Source organism: Chroicocephalus ridibundus, chromosome 1 (genome assembly GCF_963924245.1).
Source record: "Chroicocephalus ridibundus chromosome 1, bChrRid1.1, whole genome shotgun sequence".
In the NCBI taxonomy this organism is placed as follows: Eukaryota; Metazoa; Chordata; class Aves; order Charadriiformes; family Laridae; genus Chroicocephalus; species Chroicocephalus ridibundus.
Genome location: NC_086284.1, coordinates 118,631,024 through 118,648,289, shown reverse-complemented (window position 1 = coordinate 118,648,289; position 17,266 = coordinate 118,631,024). Strand labels below are relative to the sequence as shown.

The following is a 17,266-nucleotide window of genomic DNA, read 5'->3' as shown; positions in this document are numbered from 1 at the left end:
ATTTAGTTGAATGATCCTTCCTATGTGATAAATTTGAACTGCTACAGGCCTGTCAGGTGAAGTGTGGCTTCACTTAAGACATCCCCACTAGTGGGAAATTGTAACAGCTATGTGTTATGTCATTCTTATTACATTACTACAAAAACTATTACATCATAAAGACAACGTAAGGTGCATGAAGAGAAGCCAAGAATCCTGCTTGAAAACAAAAATGGGATTAAAATTGCAGGGCTTTTCACAGCTTGCTCCTCAATCACTAGATCATAATAAACATTGGCTTTGCAGCGGAAACTATTTCTGCCATTAGATATTTATCTACAGCTACTTAGTATTGCATGGAAAATTAATGGATTAAGACAGAATCTGTATATATTGGCTTCTTCATAAAAACAGTCATTTAGTGAGCAGAATTACTCGTGCTATGTAATGCATGACCAGACTGTTCTTTTTGTCACTACTGACAATGTGGTGGCTTATGGCTTTTTTTTTTTTTAACTGCAAATTACTCAAAACCTTTTCTATACATAACTATTAAGTTCCTTCTGATTTCCTAATGAATACGTACTGTAATGCTTCCTGTAAAGAATTTGCATTGCTAGCGTAAGAAATTAATAGCAAGAAAATGCTGCCGCCTTTGAACAGGATAGGAGTAAAGCTACGGCATCTGATACCAGGTTACGTAACATCTAAAACAAGTAAAAAAGGTATTCACTTAAGTCTAGCAATAGAGATGTTGCTTAAATAATTATTACAGCTTTTAAAAAGTCCAAGAATTGAAATTAGCGAACAAAAGTATTAAACCAGCAATACCAAATTGGGGGCTAAGTTTACTGAATGATCAAACAAGTATGTACAGCTGTTTATATTTTACAAGAAAAAAAATACACAACGCTTACTAAATGCATTTTTTATTACTGACAACAGCTAGTAATCTACCTTTTTTTTTTTACTGCTGGACATACTGATATTCAATAACCAACAAAAGGAAAAGGATTACAGAGTTTCTCCTTCAGAAAAAAAGTAGTAAGAATGAAAAATTGAACACATCAGTCTTAATGTATATACTACGGACAAACACAGCGTTCCTGAACAACAACAGTTAAAAGCTCTTGCTTTGACAAAGTAAGAACACCTAAAGTACAGTTGAAAGAAAATGCAGGTCCCTGTACACAAATGATCTTTCTATACTTAAGACTATAGGGAGAATAATAAAAAAAAAAAAAAAAGAAAAAAAAGAACTGCAAATACTTAGCAATGGGGTATTTAGCAGGCAAGAAAAAAGCACAAACAGGTATTAGATCTGTAGGAGCTTGCCTGGCTAGGAGGGAAAATATAGCGATACATATCTTACATACAGACAAATTAGACTCAGCCATCAAGCTCTTGGCTACTTGTCAAAGAACAACTTATTTTAATTAAGGATATGAAGCATGGGTTTCTAGATCTTCCATTTAAAAAAAAATAAAATGCATTTTGCCAAGCAATAGTAGAGATAAGTATTCCCCTAACCTGTGTCCTGGTCCTCCTCGATACCTTGCCCCAGGGATCAGAACAGGATCATCATCACTATCATCAGTTTCTTGGAGAGCTGAGGTCCTGGTAGAGGACTCGTCTGGAGCTGCAAGCCCTGAGGATTCTGGGTGTGGCTGAGGTTCATCGTTTGCAGCAAGCGAGTTGGCAGTGGATTCAGTACTTTCACTTGAAATTTCTTGATTTGTACTTTTTTCACAGGAGGCTTCTTCCTCTGCATTTCCAGAGACGGCATCAACATTGGGGCCATTTTCTTCTAGTTGTATTCCAGAATGCTCAGGACCGGGTTTATCTGATACAGCTAACAGAAAATAATGGGGAAAATAGTCACAGCATTGATGATTATAGCCTATTTTAGAAGACATTATAAATGGTCACAGAAGTTAAATTATGCATACTGAATTTACATTGGATACTTAGTTTTTCATTCTCTACTTCATATAACTATATTTGAAAGAGTACAGATACATACTTGCTTCTGTTGTCACCACGGTTTCATCTGTACTTTTCAGTTCTTCAGCACTTGCATCTTCCTCGTGAGATTCATCAGGAACTCCTGAATTAAACAACTTAATATTAAAATACATGATTTCATTTAGATGCACATCTATAATGTAAGAAAGTCTACGTGATACTAGCACTCCTAGATCAAACCAAACCCCTTCACAGTCCACATGTTACTTTACTAATCACATAAATGTCAGTATATATAGTCCTATCTAGTTGCCCAGGTCAATACATTAAAAAAGAAAAAAGTATTTCTTTCTTGTTCCTTAATATACTTAATATCCTGTGCTATGAGCACTTTAGCTACAAAACCAGCATTAATACTGTTTAAACAGATGATCACTTACTGAAGGCTATTACTTCTGAAGACAGAAATTAAGTTATCCCTCTATTAAAAGGGATTTTATTTTTTTATAAAACATTTCTCTGGAACCAGTCATTTGACTTGACTGCCCTTTCGGCAATGAATTGAGCAAGACTACCGCATGTAACAAAATATGGTGAAAGCTTGAAAGAAACGTAAGGAAATACCTATCGCAGGATAAGTTAATTTTGTTTATATTTATTTGCAACTATCTCAGGTTCGTATCTTTTCCTTTCCTAAGAAAACTCACTTTCTATTATGACTGTACTCTGCCTTCATATGCATGTGTATGAGATTCCCATTGTGTTCAATGGTAGTCATGAACATAGGAGAGCAGAATTTTTACCTTAACATTACAGAAATAATGCTGTATCTTACTTGTTTCTTCATCTTCAGGCCCTGACTCTTCCGAGGCTTTTGTTTTTACAGAGTCTTCTTGGTCTTCAGTTTTGCAATGACTTCCGCTCCCTCTAGAGCTTGAATTTGTGCTGCTCCTGACAACGTAACATGCAAAAAAAAAAAAAAATTTAGAAAGAATGTAAAGAGAGAAGATCATTGCAATGGCACAGCCTGACCACCATCATCTTTCTCACTGCAGTCTGACAATTCAATGGCTCCTGGGAGCAGCTACAAGTAACATCCTTCACAGCAATTTCAAAGCTTTTGTTATATCCATCGCCACTCATCCCACACTATTCCTCTGCATCACAGAACCCAGTTCTCTCCTTCCTGTCTTTTTTATTTTTTTAATCCTTAAAGGATTTCTTCATTGCTTTTCAAAATATTGTGAGAACTCAAAAGGATTTGCTCTCTTCCACTATTTACAAGTTTTTTACATGTATAAATGATCAGAGATCTTATTAAAGGTATTACAAGCTGTCAGTTGAGCACTAATACATAATCTTATCCCATCCAAAAAAAACCCAAACTGATTCAGATAAAATTCTCCAGGTTCTTCACTATTAACTATCATTCCTGTACCTTTTGAGGCACGGATTTCTCATGTTGGTTTTCAGTCCTCAAAGTTTTGTTATTTCTCAAGATTTACTATAAGCTGGTACTTGAGATTTACTCCCCATTCATGTTTAGATAATTATTGTGGAACACCGATTTCTGTTTACAATAAGGAAAATTATTCCTCAGGAAATATGTAACACTGCTGTTCTGAATGTCATCAAAACTAATGTTTTTTAGACTCTCTAGAGAAGACCTTATTTTAGGAAATGCAAAGCCTTGTTCCTGAGCTTTCCCATTCTCTCCTGACCCACATCTGTGTTGTGGCTCAAACTTAGGCAAATTGCTGGACAAAAGTGGAAACAAAAATGAGTTAAGAGAATTATAAGCATGATTCTCAAGAACTTAGACTATATTGTTACAAGTACCTTCCTATCTGTGTAGGTTATTACTAAATTATTTTATATGCTACATTGCTAGAAGCAGCATAAATCATGTTTAGTCTAGATTCTTGAGAATCTAGTATAGACTTCAGTACTTTTATTTTTACATTAAATATGAAAGCTTTTACTCATCTTGATGAGCAATATCCTGTTTCATTGCTGTACTGGATTTGGATTATGTGGAAAATTTTTTTAGCCCTTAGAATATTTCTTCTAAATCAAGAATTTTCAGCATTGTTTCTGAATGGACAGACAAGAAGGGTACTGCTAGACACAAAGTCAAGGATTTTTGCTATTTCATGTATCATATGATATAACCACTTTTATGAACTTAAATCACAGTCTAAGCACTAAGATTATTTTTTTTTTTTACTCTTAGGAATCTACTTTCTAGCTCAATGCTAATTTACGTTCATGTTTTACTCTGCTTTAATTTTTACTTAAATGTTATTTTTCACACCAGCAGTTACACAAAGAGGATGTTTTTGAGAGAGCAAAATAACACCCTGTGCTTTTGTTACGCTAAGTCCTACTATCTGCTTCCATAGTAGACTTTCTGTTTCCCCAGTTCGCCGCGTAACCCTTATTTGAAACTCTGCCAATTCAAATTAGTTTTCTCGAAAGCATGATGAAGATTGCACACAGCATTCTAAGTCACAGCATTCTAAGTCACAAAGCAAAGCAGAAATGAATAGCAGCATCAGTAATTCTCATCCTCGGCTGAAGTCTCCCAGCTGGTGACATCTAGAATCATACTTGCCTTTCTAGTAGCTGCATTATATTGAGAATGAAGCGACTGGTAGGTCCATGTCTTCCTCCATTTCATTTTCACAACACTCCCAACTTTCAGATTAGATTTTTGTTATTCATCCTCAACTGCATCATTTTGTTATATGGAATGGCATCCTACTTTTATTATTCCATTCTTTGGCACAACGTTTTTAGTTAGCCTCTGAACTGACAATGCCTTGCAACTTTGACCTGCTACGAAACGCTGCTTCTTCTCCCTACCCACACTACTCTACTACAAAAGCTCCATTAAGTTAGCTTACCACCATGTTCAGTTTCTTTATTGATCTATCTGTCCTGCTTTGAACAGGAGTTCAACATGCAGCAAAGAATCAAATACTTTCTGGAAATCCAGACAGTTTCTCTCTGTTACACCATACGTTTCTAGAAGCCATTAGTCTGTTAAATAAAAGGTATTGCATTATGCATATTCTAGTTCCCATAATTTTAATTTATTTCCCATGTACTGCTTGTTTTAATATACCTTTCTATCAGAACTGTCCTAAAGCCTTGAATATTGCTACCCTTAGTCTTAAAAGATCACAATGTTTAGTCCTTTGTTCTCCTTTGGCGTTATATTTGACATTTGTCATTCATATGGTGCTAACCCTCGGCCCAAGAGATTTGTTAAAATATTTGCTATTAGGCAGAATACATACATGAAGTTAAGTTTTAGTAGTTTTCACTTAGTCTTACTTCCCCAATTACAGATTTTTGTAACGAGTAATGTTCCTCATCTCCATTCCCACTCTACTTTTTCTTAATATTGTTTTTGAGGTAGTTGTTCATTCAAATTTTCCATCTTCAGAATCACTTATATCATTAACTGTTTGAAGTGTAAAATGCATTTTTCAAATTTTTGTTTAAAATAAGCACAGAAACAAAGTGTTAATTTGTTTTCTGTGATAGAGTGCTAGTAATAGTTTAGTGTTACATTAAAAAACCCCACTAGAATAAATGGACAAAACATTTGCTAATGCTCTGTTACTCTTGTGAAATTTGCCTATCCTAAACATGAAACAAAAATGACTACAAAACTAAATGCAGAATTAGTTAAAAGCATTACAGCAAACCCAATTATTTCAAAGCTTGCTGAATTTGGACTCTAAATAGAAATGCAGTCTGATAGAATGGCTGAACATAACTGTCACAGTATTTCAGATTCACATGGGCAAAGTCTTCATTCTTGTGAAAACACACTGTTTACACTGTTTAAAGTTTCCAAACTGCTATCGGCAAGGTGTATGTTTTATTTCTAAAGCCACAGCACTTAAAAGTAGCTAAATGTGGTTGGGGTTTTTTCCCCCCCTACAGTAAAACATGCCAACAAGCATTTCTACTTACTGTCGTCTACAATAATTTTGAAAACATAAGCAAAGGAATAGAAGTTAAGAGGAGATGGAATAACGATTGTTGTTGTTTTGGGAGATCCTGAGATGCTCTAGATACAAAACCAAGTAAGTCAGGCCAATTAGACAGTATGCACTTATTACCTGAAAACGATTCCATCACTGTAATATCTAAGTGAGCCACAAAGTTGATATTTTAATCATATGCATTCATCAACACTCCTCAGACACAAAAATACTGATTTCACTATTTTACAACTCAAGAACTGTGCCACAGAAAGACTAATTTGCAGAATACCATATGAGAAGTCTGGTAGAGCAGAGAATAAAAACTTAAGCACGAGCCACCTTTCCATCACTATATTACCCTGCTTTAGTAAGATAGTGAACACTTATATTATGCTAGGGTTTGAAGAAGGCAGCGTGTTCCAAATTATGTTAGCATTAAAAAGATTCACAGTAAGTATAGCAACAAGAACCTCTTGCATAAATTTAATGTTAAAGCATGACTGTCTTCTACCTGCTGAATGTATTAAGGACTACAGCCATTTCAAATTGTCTATATACACCTAAAAATATACATATACCATACAGAAAAAATAATTTATCTGTATCTATGCTAGACGAGTGTTAGTGATATGTGCTGATCAATAATCAGTCAAAACCAAAATTAACTTCTTACCACTCATCGGTGAAGTCCAGTTTTATCGTGCTCGTAGTCGTTCCTTCTGTACTGTAGTGCAAACTTAAAACTGGTTCACCTGTTCCTGTTCGTGGCTTATCATTCTCTGTAAATACGGGGTTGATAAAGTTTGGATGGGCATCAGTAACATACATAAAGCTGTTATAATTCTGAAAAGTCATTTAATTATCCCAACAGAGGCCAAATATGGTAGTAACATGTACAATGTATATTTAAGATCACTTACAGCCCAAGCAAAAAGTTAAAAACTTTCAGAGTAAACACACCAAATTTGCAATGCTTTAAAAATGGCCTAAAATTATTTGTATTTATAAGAGCAAACAAAGAAGATGCAGATTTTTTTACCTGCAGGTAAATAAAACTGCAGATAGGTATGTGTACACACAGTATTATCCTTCATAAGCAGATCCCTTTTCTATCAAGTATATTAAGAATAAGAATATAAAATGTTTTTGGAAGTGGTGTTTAGTCTTTTTTGCCTCAGTAAATAGACATGAAAAAAAGATTATGAGATCTAGACACAATCACTGATCTAGAAAAATCACCATCCCCTTTACTTTTTTTTCTTAGAACCCAGTCAACTACCAATATCCTTAGACCTGCTGTAAATTGCCAGCTAGTTGTCAAAAAACCTGTAAATTCATGTTCTGAGAGCTTCAGGTTTAAAAAACTTTTCCTATTATAATAATGGTAAGCAGAAGGGGAGTATTTGCAAATCAAACTATTCACAATGTCCAAAAGCAACAAAAGTGAATTAAATTGAAAACCACAGCAAGTCTGCCAAACATGTGCTGCATATACAGTTTTACGAGTGGGCTCCTTCAAAGCAGAACTACTCAATAATATCCATCCACCTACCACTCCTGAGTAAAATTCGTGGCCACAATCTAGCTATACGTATGGCACAATTGCCACTAATACTGAAGTCGGGCTTGGGCAATACTAAGAAGTTAATGGAAAGTACCATCAGATTAAGCCTCAGTACAGCGGTGCCATTCTCTCAGAACTCAGATCCGAGAGCTTAGTTAGTATTAGGCACCACTCAAATGACTGCCAAGTAGTCTAAGTAGTCTTGCTTTTCATGAATGCTGAGCTTTTCATATCGGGACTGTTTGGACAAAAACATACCATGTTTTCTTTGGTTTATATAGTACAGAAATTTGACTATAAGTATAGTTGCAGTATTGGCAGCAGAGTGACACTTTAAAAAAGTAAAACCTTCAGATCATCTTTGGGTAAACATCAATTAAAATCTAATGCTTGATTCAAGCACAAACAACAAATTCCCCCACTATAAAAGCTATTATTAAAACAGTAATGGCTACAATACTGCCATAGGATATTTCTTTTTAAAAATATAACTAAGTTATAGGAACTATGAAATAGCACATGAGAATTTAACCTAATGATCAATGCTCATATTTTTAAACTACTGACAGGCAGAAGCCCACTCACAGGATCAGAGCAACAATTGGCTGCTCCGAAGAATTTTAAATATGTATTCCTACATATTCTGAAGAGAAATTAAAAAACCCCAAACAACTAATTAAACCAACACACAAAAACCCTGTAAAAAATGTGAAAGAGAATTAATCAATTACAACCATGATCCTAATCATGCATAAGGCATGGGCCTCACCCTATGCAAAGAAAATTTCATAGCCTCTCTAAAATAAAGGTTCCAGTTACACTCTTGTTAGAGTGGAGCAAGGATAGAACTGATCAAAAGCAAGGTTTCCAGTTCCTGAAATAATCTGAGTAAGAAAAGAAACAAGTGTAAGAAAATATTTTATAGATATTTTGAATGAAAATGACGTGTTCTTTCTTAACTAACCAGGTGCTTTCTATGGTTTTTGTCAACCTATCAGCAAGCATCTCTTAGTATAAAAGTCTGTCCAAACTTCAAGCATCCCTTCGTAAGCAAGTACAAATACTGATTGTTGCAAGATACTGCACAAGTCAGCAGGAGCTGGACACTGAAAGAGTCAAAAAATTACATAGTTGAAGAATCCTTTACCTTCCTTGTAATAGGTACAGACAAGACGTATCTTTGGATCAGGAAGCCAGATAGTTAAAGACAGACAATTTACTGCCTTGAGTAGTCCAAGACAGCCACCAAACAGTGACTATACTGTAATTTGATACTGTTATACAACATTTGCTTCACCACAAAACTAGTTAATATTACTGACCAAAGTAACCAAACATTGCTATCATATAATGAACTTAATTGAATATTAGGCTTGCGTTATAAAGCTCAGACTGTATTAACATAACAGTGCTTTCCTGTCTTAAAATCTAAACATCAAAAAATTTAACCAAGATGCATAAAAACTGTCCTCTATGCTTACTGTGAAAGCGATGCTTACATTTATTCACACACCGTAAGTTGGAAGAATTGCTGTAGACTTTCCAAAGAGGGCACTGACTAACTGAGAAATTATTTTTACATATTTCTGGAGACAAGTAGCTGTTAAAACCATATTGTTAATAGCTTTTTCTTAAATCTACAAAAACATGAGCTACAATTTGGGTTGGGTCAGTTTCTTCTTTAAATTAGCCTTAGGGCATGAAATTGACACTAATAAGAACAAGAAACTTTTAAAAAGATGGATGAGACAAGAATCTGATAAACTGCACAGAAATAGTTGTGTAGTTCACTATCTTATATTAAACTTACACTGCTAGTGAAAGCTGAATGGGAGCCTCTGTGAAGAAAGCTAATAAACTTTGCCTAGTACATAATTAAACATTCTTTTAGAGAAGACACATAAAATCCAGAAGTTGTGAACTCTTTGTTTTCAAGAAGAACAATGTGATTGCCAAAGACTGACTAGATCAGAATGAAGCACTGTTCTCTTTCACAACTAATTTCATCCCGTGGGCCAGATCTACTTCAAATTGATAAAAAATGAAGGGAAGAAGAGAAAAGTACAGCTTCTGTGATTTAGAGAAGAGCTATTGCTGAAACTATTAATCTGATTGCAAGCTCTAGTATGGTAATAATTGCTCCAAGAGAAAGTTGTAGCCTGCCAACACCTTACTAAAATTCTATTCCAAGTTCCTCAAAAAACCCTTGAAACTTCACTTAGATTTTACAGCCAAACACATTTATACTTTAAAGGTACTATCAACAACTTACAGTCTTATGTCATAAGCAACCCTGTCCTAGAACAGACACTCACATGAAATGGTCCACTCTCTAGCTGCCTACAGGAGGAAGGTACTTTGAAACTATCACCCTTAAAACTGAAGACAAAATTTCGTTCATAACTATATTTACAAAAAAACCAACAAAAACACAAGAAAACAAAACAACAACCCCACAACTGAAAGCAATGCACATTTCTTTGTTTAGAAGCTGAACCTGTGCAAGTGTAACTTCACAAAGATTGGGGCTCTTAACTATGAAGTAGTAAGCACATGAAGACAGGTTTACAGACTGCATTACCTAGTCAAAATAACATTGTAAGGAACTTCAAGCTAGTTTCCCACATCAAATGCTGCCCTATTCACTAGGCTATTGGCAACCCCATGAGAAAAGGACTGATGACTTGTCATGGAAAGCTTCCAAAATAATTCCTATCCAGCACTGATCACGATCACCTTTGTACACCCTGAAGATAGGGTTATATTCTGGGTAAAAACCAAAGCGATTTACTTCTGAAGGGAGAAAAATTCATCTAAAGAGTAGGAAATAAGTGGTGTATTTCAGAAAACAGGAATTCCATGGGAAGGCTTAACACATGAAAATTCATCAGAAGCAGCTGAACTTGGAGGGAAGGGCAGAGATTCCTTTATCTAGTGAGGAATGATGACTGACTGAACAACGTTACACTGATACCAGTCAGTATAAGGCACAATGACGTCTAAGGGAAGACCAAAAAAATCAATTAATTCTTTGGACCAGCCTAATCTATAACCCAAGGCATACAATTTCTTTGTCTAGATGACTCCTATATTAGTGAGATGTAGCACTGCACTTTATTGAAGAAGGCAGTACAGACCACACTTGTCTTACAACAAAGCACAGGTCTAAAATTCTTGACCTTGCACGTGCGGAGCTCACTATAGATCTGGAAAGCTGAATATGCATACCAGCGCTCAACCAGTTCGTCTCACTGGGAGGCAGGGCTAATTAGCTGGGACACAACACAGGCCAATAGTTTCCAGGACTAATAGTACTGTTTATGAGGAACTAACTCTGCCATAGCTGACACGCCAGTTTGTTCCAAGCCAGCTCAAGTATCTATAATATGGCACTGAACAATCTGGTATGGACATCACTGTAAGAGATTACTAAACCCTTGCACTAACTTGCAAATGGCTAGAAATATCAGTAATCAATATTGGCTTCTGGGTACGTAGGAAGCAGCATTAAGGGATATGGGATGCATATACACATTTACACTTCAAAGTTACTGAGCTAGTTCTCTGGCTTCAGGTTCCCTCTCTAATCATAGCAATTGAGGCAGCACCTTACAGTCATAACATTGCCTTTACATTGTAACAAATCTAACAGCCACTGGTCCAACAAAAGAACACCTGATTCAGTACCAAATTAAGGAAAGATAGGAACAAGAAAGAAAAAACATTTCTATATAAAAAGAACTGATATGACTTCCTTCATTAGGTACTTATACTTCTCTGAGATTTCCGTTCAAAGATGAAGTGAAACTAATGCAGTTTAACTTCAAAAATTCAAATGGATCTCAGCAAATTCTTCTTTCTGGTTATCATTTGGACAACAGATTTCCTAATAAGTTACCTCCTTTTCCAAATTCCTAGTTTTCCAAACTAGAAGTAACATTCTGTGTCTTTTCAGGTGATCCTTACACTCACGACAGAAAAACACTACCAACAAAGTCTGGATAAACAAATGTTTCTGGGGTGTTGATTTTTTTTTTTGCACGTTAAAACACATTAAGTGCTTTTATGAGAGGAAAACTCTTCATATTAGTTCGAGCAATTTCTTAACACAGGAAAAAGTTATTAGAAAAAACTCAAGAGTCTATTACAACTATGCAATTAACAATAGTAACATACAACCTAGTTTTTAAGGCAACTGATCCTGCTTGAAGAGGAATATGATGCAGATTTGGGAACTGATTTCTGGGACCAAAACTTCTGGTTTAGTCTCTGTTGTCAGATGGGCTTAATCCACAACTTCACAGAACAGTTCATCAGTTTTCCAAAATTTTTGCCATTGTAAGAACTTTAGTAAACGTATAGACTTTCTGTGTTAATTCTATTTATTCCACTCTCATCAAATAATGCTTTATTCTGAGTTTGTAAGAGAGCGCATAACTTGGCCACTAACTATAAGCAAGTTTTCCAGCCAAACCTGACTATTGGAGTGATGAAGACTACTGAACTGTGAATAATTAGCAAATTTACACATTGAGGTTTAAGGCTATTTTATCACAAAACATAATTCTACAAAATGAATTTATTTTGCCAATATAAAACAGAGCTTGATTTTTTTCCCAATGTTCTGGCATCCTAAAATAAACCATAATCTCAACAGTTGCCAAACAGACTATTTTTCATAAATGGGTTTTCAAAATGGCATTCTAGTTTAGAATGTGAAACAAGATGAAACAGCCAGCTCTTTTGTGGGATTTGAGCTATTAAATCTCTACAGAGGCTTTGATATGGAAGTAAGCATAATGCAGAGTGTATGGAAATCTATTTTTAAATTACCATCTATCACTCATTAATTATTCAAGCATAAATATTCACTACAGATGACATTGGTTCAGCTGAACAGGGTCACCTATGGCCCAATCCACTGCTCACAGTTTGAAGACTGATGAATAATGGGCACAGAGAAAGCTCACAAGCATTCTTTCTAGCACCAGCCCATAGAGCATCTACAGAGAAACACTAGTTGTTTTTTAGCAGAAGGAGTGCAGGACAAGGGGTTACAGAGGTAAGATGCACCTAAGTGCAATAGGTGCTCTTCGGTTACTCACACTGTGCAGGTGTAACAAAGCTGCACATCTCTCTTGCGTAAGATAAATTAATTTGGCATTATGTGATTAAAAGTTTCCTTAATCTTGATATTTGCACTTTGATCCAAGAAGAACCTTTCAGAAAAAGACTGTTTAAAGAATTAATTTTACTTTGCATTTAAAAAAAATAAATTTCTAAATGTATGTAGAGTACATAAGACATTTACCGTACCTACACTGAACGCATTAAGAACTGAGCATAGGATGGCTTTTGAAAACAATCAGCCTTACTCTGTTACTCATATTGAGAATTAAATAATTAATGATTTTCCAGCAGATCTGCTTACAGAATTCTACTTTATGTAGATGAACAGCATTTTTAGACTGTTTATCATCATGAAAGGCAATTTTAAAAGGAAGCATTGCAATAAACTATGGCTGGGTATGGCGCATTTCCTGTCACACGCACCCTGTTGCTCATCAAGTGACATGGATCCAAGCTGTTTGTTAACCACAGAAGAAGGAGAATCTGAAACAAAAACGAGATTTCAACTTAAAACATAAGCAGCAGAGAACTGCACAGCAATGTCACGATCATATGTTAGTTTAAAATAAAAAATAAAAAGCAGCAACATAAGGAAGCTTTGGGTTTGTTTTATGAGCAGCCAGCCATATTGCATTTTCTAGGCATGACAGAAGCAAAGCCACTTGTTTCAAATCATTATGTACTTCTTTAGGTAGTCATTGAACAGCCTGAAGCTTGCTGACATGTCAATATTAAAAATGCCTGTCCATTACCAAGGATTTTACTATTCAAATATCTAACAGGTCAAGAAAAACACCAACGAGTTATGAGTCTTAAAGCCTTTGCTCCAACTACCAAGGGACACTAGTATTTCCAACCATGTGCTAAATGTAAATTTCAGAATATTGATACTTTGACATAAAATACTTAATGGCATACCAGGGTCTTCAATATTTATACCTATGAGCATAAAATGTAAGAGATGAGACTGTTTACAGATATAACAGCATATTGACTCCTGAAAACATTAAGGCACCAAAATACATCCCACTCATATAATAGTTCAATAGTTCTGCATTCCTAGATGCTATACCTCCATGGCATCTGATGACCGAGAATGTGTCTTCATGAGTTTATGACAGTACCACACCAGTCAGTCTTACAAAAAACCTCACATAATCACAGGAAAAAAGTACCAAAACCCCCAGTAGTTAAGTGCATTTTTTGTCCACTGGGCACTGCCAGTTAATAATTATCATCAGCACTGTGTTCACTGTGCAGACAAATGATGGATGCAAAGTTCAGTATCTTCTGTGAGTCAATTGTGTCACCTCTGAAGACCAGATGTTACGATGGGCTGATGTACATAAATTAGCGCAGTACTTCAAAGATATTGTCTAGGCTACCACATCTTGGTTCCATTTGTTAATCTTCTGTTATAAACAAACTCATCCTAAACTAAAAGGATTTAATATCCTGTATTATCAACTGAGTCATAGTCTGCCAACATCACAGCATGCTAATTCTAACATAAATTTAAAACCTATACAAAGGAAAGCAATGAAACAATACACTCTTTCCTACAGGAAGCTCACTTCCAGGTTTGGGCCAGAATCACCACCATGACCTATTTTGTAGCACAGCCATAATACCTGCTAAATTGACAAAGCTGATTTGAAGTTATACCCTCAAATGATACTTCATTCCCAGCTGTTGGCGCAAGAATCAGTGTGTTCTTTCACTACACTGATACCTAGCATAGAGGAGGGGACAAGGACTGAAGAACAGAGACCAGGAGAGCCTGAGGTGAGCTCAGTGTGTTTTGGAGGCTGGCTTGTTTCAGTAACTGAGTTTATATAGTTTATGTAGTTTATTTCCATAACTGGGCAACATAAAATTGGTCCTGTTTTGTCTTCACCTTTGTTCAGCCATGCTGATGCCTTGCACCAAACACATCTAAGCCAGACCACAGAATTTGTCATCTAGATTCAGGTGGGATGTAGCTCTTAACTATGAGACTTGTAACATTAATGTATTTCACTTTCCAAAACTGAAGTGTGCTTTACATATAGTTTCTAATTTAGAAGAGAAGTATTTGAAGCAGAATTTTTTTCACTGGGGTAGTAATCCACTTTTTTGGAATGTAAATGAGAGGAAAAAAGACTAGTGTAAAGATGCATCATGTCATAAAATGATCTACTTGGATTCCAGCTGACTCAGCACAGGAATTGGTACACCTCTCTCAAGGGCAGGCTGGCTTTGATCACTGATTCACAGTTATGGAGCCCATGATTGGGACTAACTTGTATCAAAAGTGCTAAGTGCAGAGGAGGTCTTGGACAGCAAGCTGAGAAGCCTAATTACAGAAGACAGTGATTCTCAGTCATGCTCTGTTCTTGCACTCCAATTCTTCCTATAAGCTTATATATCCTTTTTTAAAAGGTATATCATGCTGCCAAACATTTCACTTGGCTGGAAAAGCTAATCTCATCGGCTCTTAAATTCAGACCAAGATGAACAGAAAAAATATGACTGAACTAAGATATTTTAAACATAAGAAATTACATTTTACTACCCTTATCTACACTTCAAAATTTTATTAAGAGCTCAATGTTATACAACAGTAAGTAAAAAGTAGGTACATTTTACCATGTGCATCATTCAATCACAGTAAGTGAAAATGAAAAATTTTCTAGCTAGTAGGCTGTGCTAATGTAGGCTTAAACCTCCCACGTTTCACTATTATTTTGATGTCTTCTTACAACCTATAATATGAGAATTTTTAAACAACATATAGGAAGCATCCTAAATATTCTGGTTAACATGGTTAAGAAAAGAGCTCAGTTTGTAGCAATTTTAAACTCACTTTTTTTCCTTTTCCAAGTCCCCTGAAGCCACAGATCACCAGCACCCCTTGAAGTGGCACTGCAGTCTGGAACCCCACAGCACAGGCAGGGAAATAAACATGACCATGAAACCAGCCTCGAGAAGTTCAGGTAGATGCCTCTTTTTTTAATATATGGCTTTGTTTTGTAAAAATTCTGAAGAAGTACTTTCATCATTTCTGATAAAGCTTTTGAAAAAAGTATTACCAAAACTGTGCCATATAGTTAAAAAAACAAACAAAAATCCAAACTCTTACCTGAGCCTTCACAGGCTGGGTCTACATCCCAATGCAGTTCACCACTGGTTGTAATGTCACCAGTACATTCTAAACTGGAACACCACTTAAAGAGGGAACTGGAGATTCATAAATTTGGGGAACCTCAAACAGAAAATAGAAGATAATTTTAAAGTCAGTTATGCGCTGAAGGATCTTCCTATAGTGTGGGCAATCAGCACCTGACTTCAGGAAAATATTAGCACGCCACCTCTATTGTTTTGGTTAAAAAAAATAATTTCCTCCTTACATCACTGTAACACCAGCTCCAGTGTGACAGTCAGGCCTGAAGCAATGAAAACTGTTTTTAAAGCCCTAGCCATGGTGGACTTTAATCTAAGAAATTAAATACTTCTTTTAATAATTAGGAATAATTGCTTTGCACAGTGAATAAGCTCCTGGTTACATGTTTTGGACTTCAAATAGACACATTTCTACACCTGTATGTTTACAAAGAATACAATGAATCTAGCAATAAAAACTGCAGTCATCCCCTTGTTCTTTGCAGAAAGCTTTAACACAAAAACAAAGGTCCCATTTGTTCTGGACCTTCTGTATAGACTTCCGAAACAACCAAAGTTCAAAAAAAACAAAGGAATGAAGTCAGTGTGCATCACGGGTTCTGCGATATGTCAGCATGCACATGTATGTATCTTTATTCTACAATAAATGCAGCCTAAATCAAATTAATTTTCCTTAAAAAAGAAAGGTTCACATTACTTTGTATTTTTGTGGGTAAGATTATGCACACTGATCACTACAGGAACCCCTGATGCAAACTGATCTATAATACTGATTTATTTTTTGTTTTTCACTGAAGATCAGCTGGTTCATATTTCTGTAACTTCTCAAATTGCATTTGATTCTCAAAAAGAGGAGTAATGTAGGTAACGGTGATGCATACATGGCATATAAGCACTGGGCAGAGCAGCAGTAACAATAGGTTAAGAAAGTTTTCTTTCTTTGTAGTTTGCATATAGCACATACATGCTGTTGTTTAAATACTGCACTGGATCTAAATGGTATGAAATACCACAAAAATATGAGCAAGTCAAACCCAGACTTTGTTGGAGAAAGTATATAATAAAAAAAAAAACCAACCCAAACAACTTACCACAGTTCCCTAATTAAATAAAGCGGCTATCAAAAAAATCTGAATCCAATACCTAAGCAAAGGCTTGAAGACAAAATACAGTTGATGCATACTGCATATACTGCGTCTAAAACTCTGCCAAATTTATGCAATACTTACGAGAGGTATCCACTAAAACAAAGTCTCTTTGCCATCTGAGGATGAAGTATCTTTTTCCTCAATGTCAAATCAGCCCACTGTGAATCATTACTCAGTTAACACACTTTCACATTAAACAACACTGTAAACTTTTGAGTATATTTTTCTAAATAATGAAGGTTAACTATTACAGATATAGCTTACAAATCCCTGTGGAACTATTACAAGTCCTTAAACAAGGAGACAGAATAACTACC

At 35.6% G+C, this 17,266-nt stretch overlaps 1 protein-coding gene across 6 annotated transcripts in view; it reads right to left on the bottom strand.

The window, feature by feature from the left end:
- Positions 1–17,266, bottom strand: part of DCAF6 (DDB1 and CUL4 associated factor 6) — a 104,185-nt gene that overhangs the window by 25,657 nt on the left and 61,262 nt on the right. For 5 of the 6 annotated variants that reach the window (XM_063348596.1, XM_063348614.1, XM_063348606.1 and 2 more), the window contains 5 exons: positions 13,063–13,122; positions 6,619–6,724; positions 2,780–2,895; positions 2,003–2,086; positions 1,510–1,831 (listed from right to left, as the gene is read on the bottom strand). In XM_063348596.1, the coding sequence (XP_063204666.1) occupies positions 1,510–1,831; positions 2,003–2,086; positions 2,780–2,895; positions 6,619–6,724; positions 13,063–13,122 (688 nt within the window). The remainder of the gene's footprint in view (positions 1–1,509; positions 1,832–2,002; positions 2,087–2,779; positions 2,896–6,618; positions 6,725–13,062; positions 13,123–17,266) is intronic. The other variant, XM_063348623.1, reaches the window with a different exon arrangement.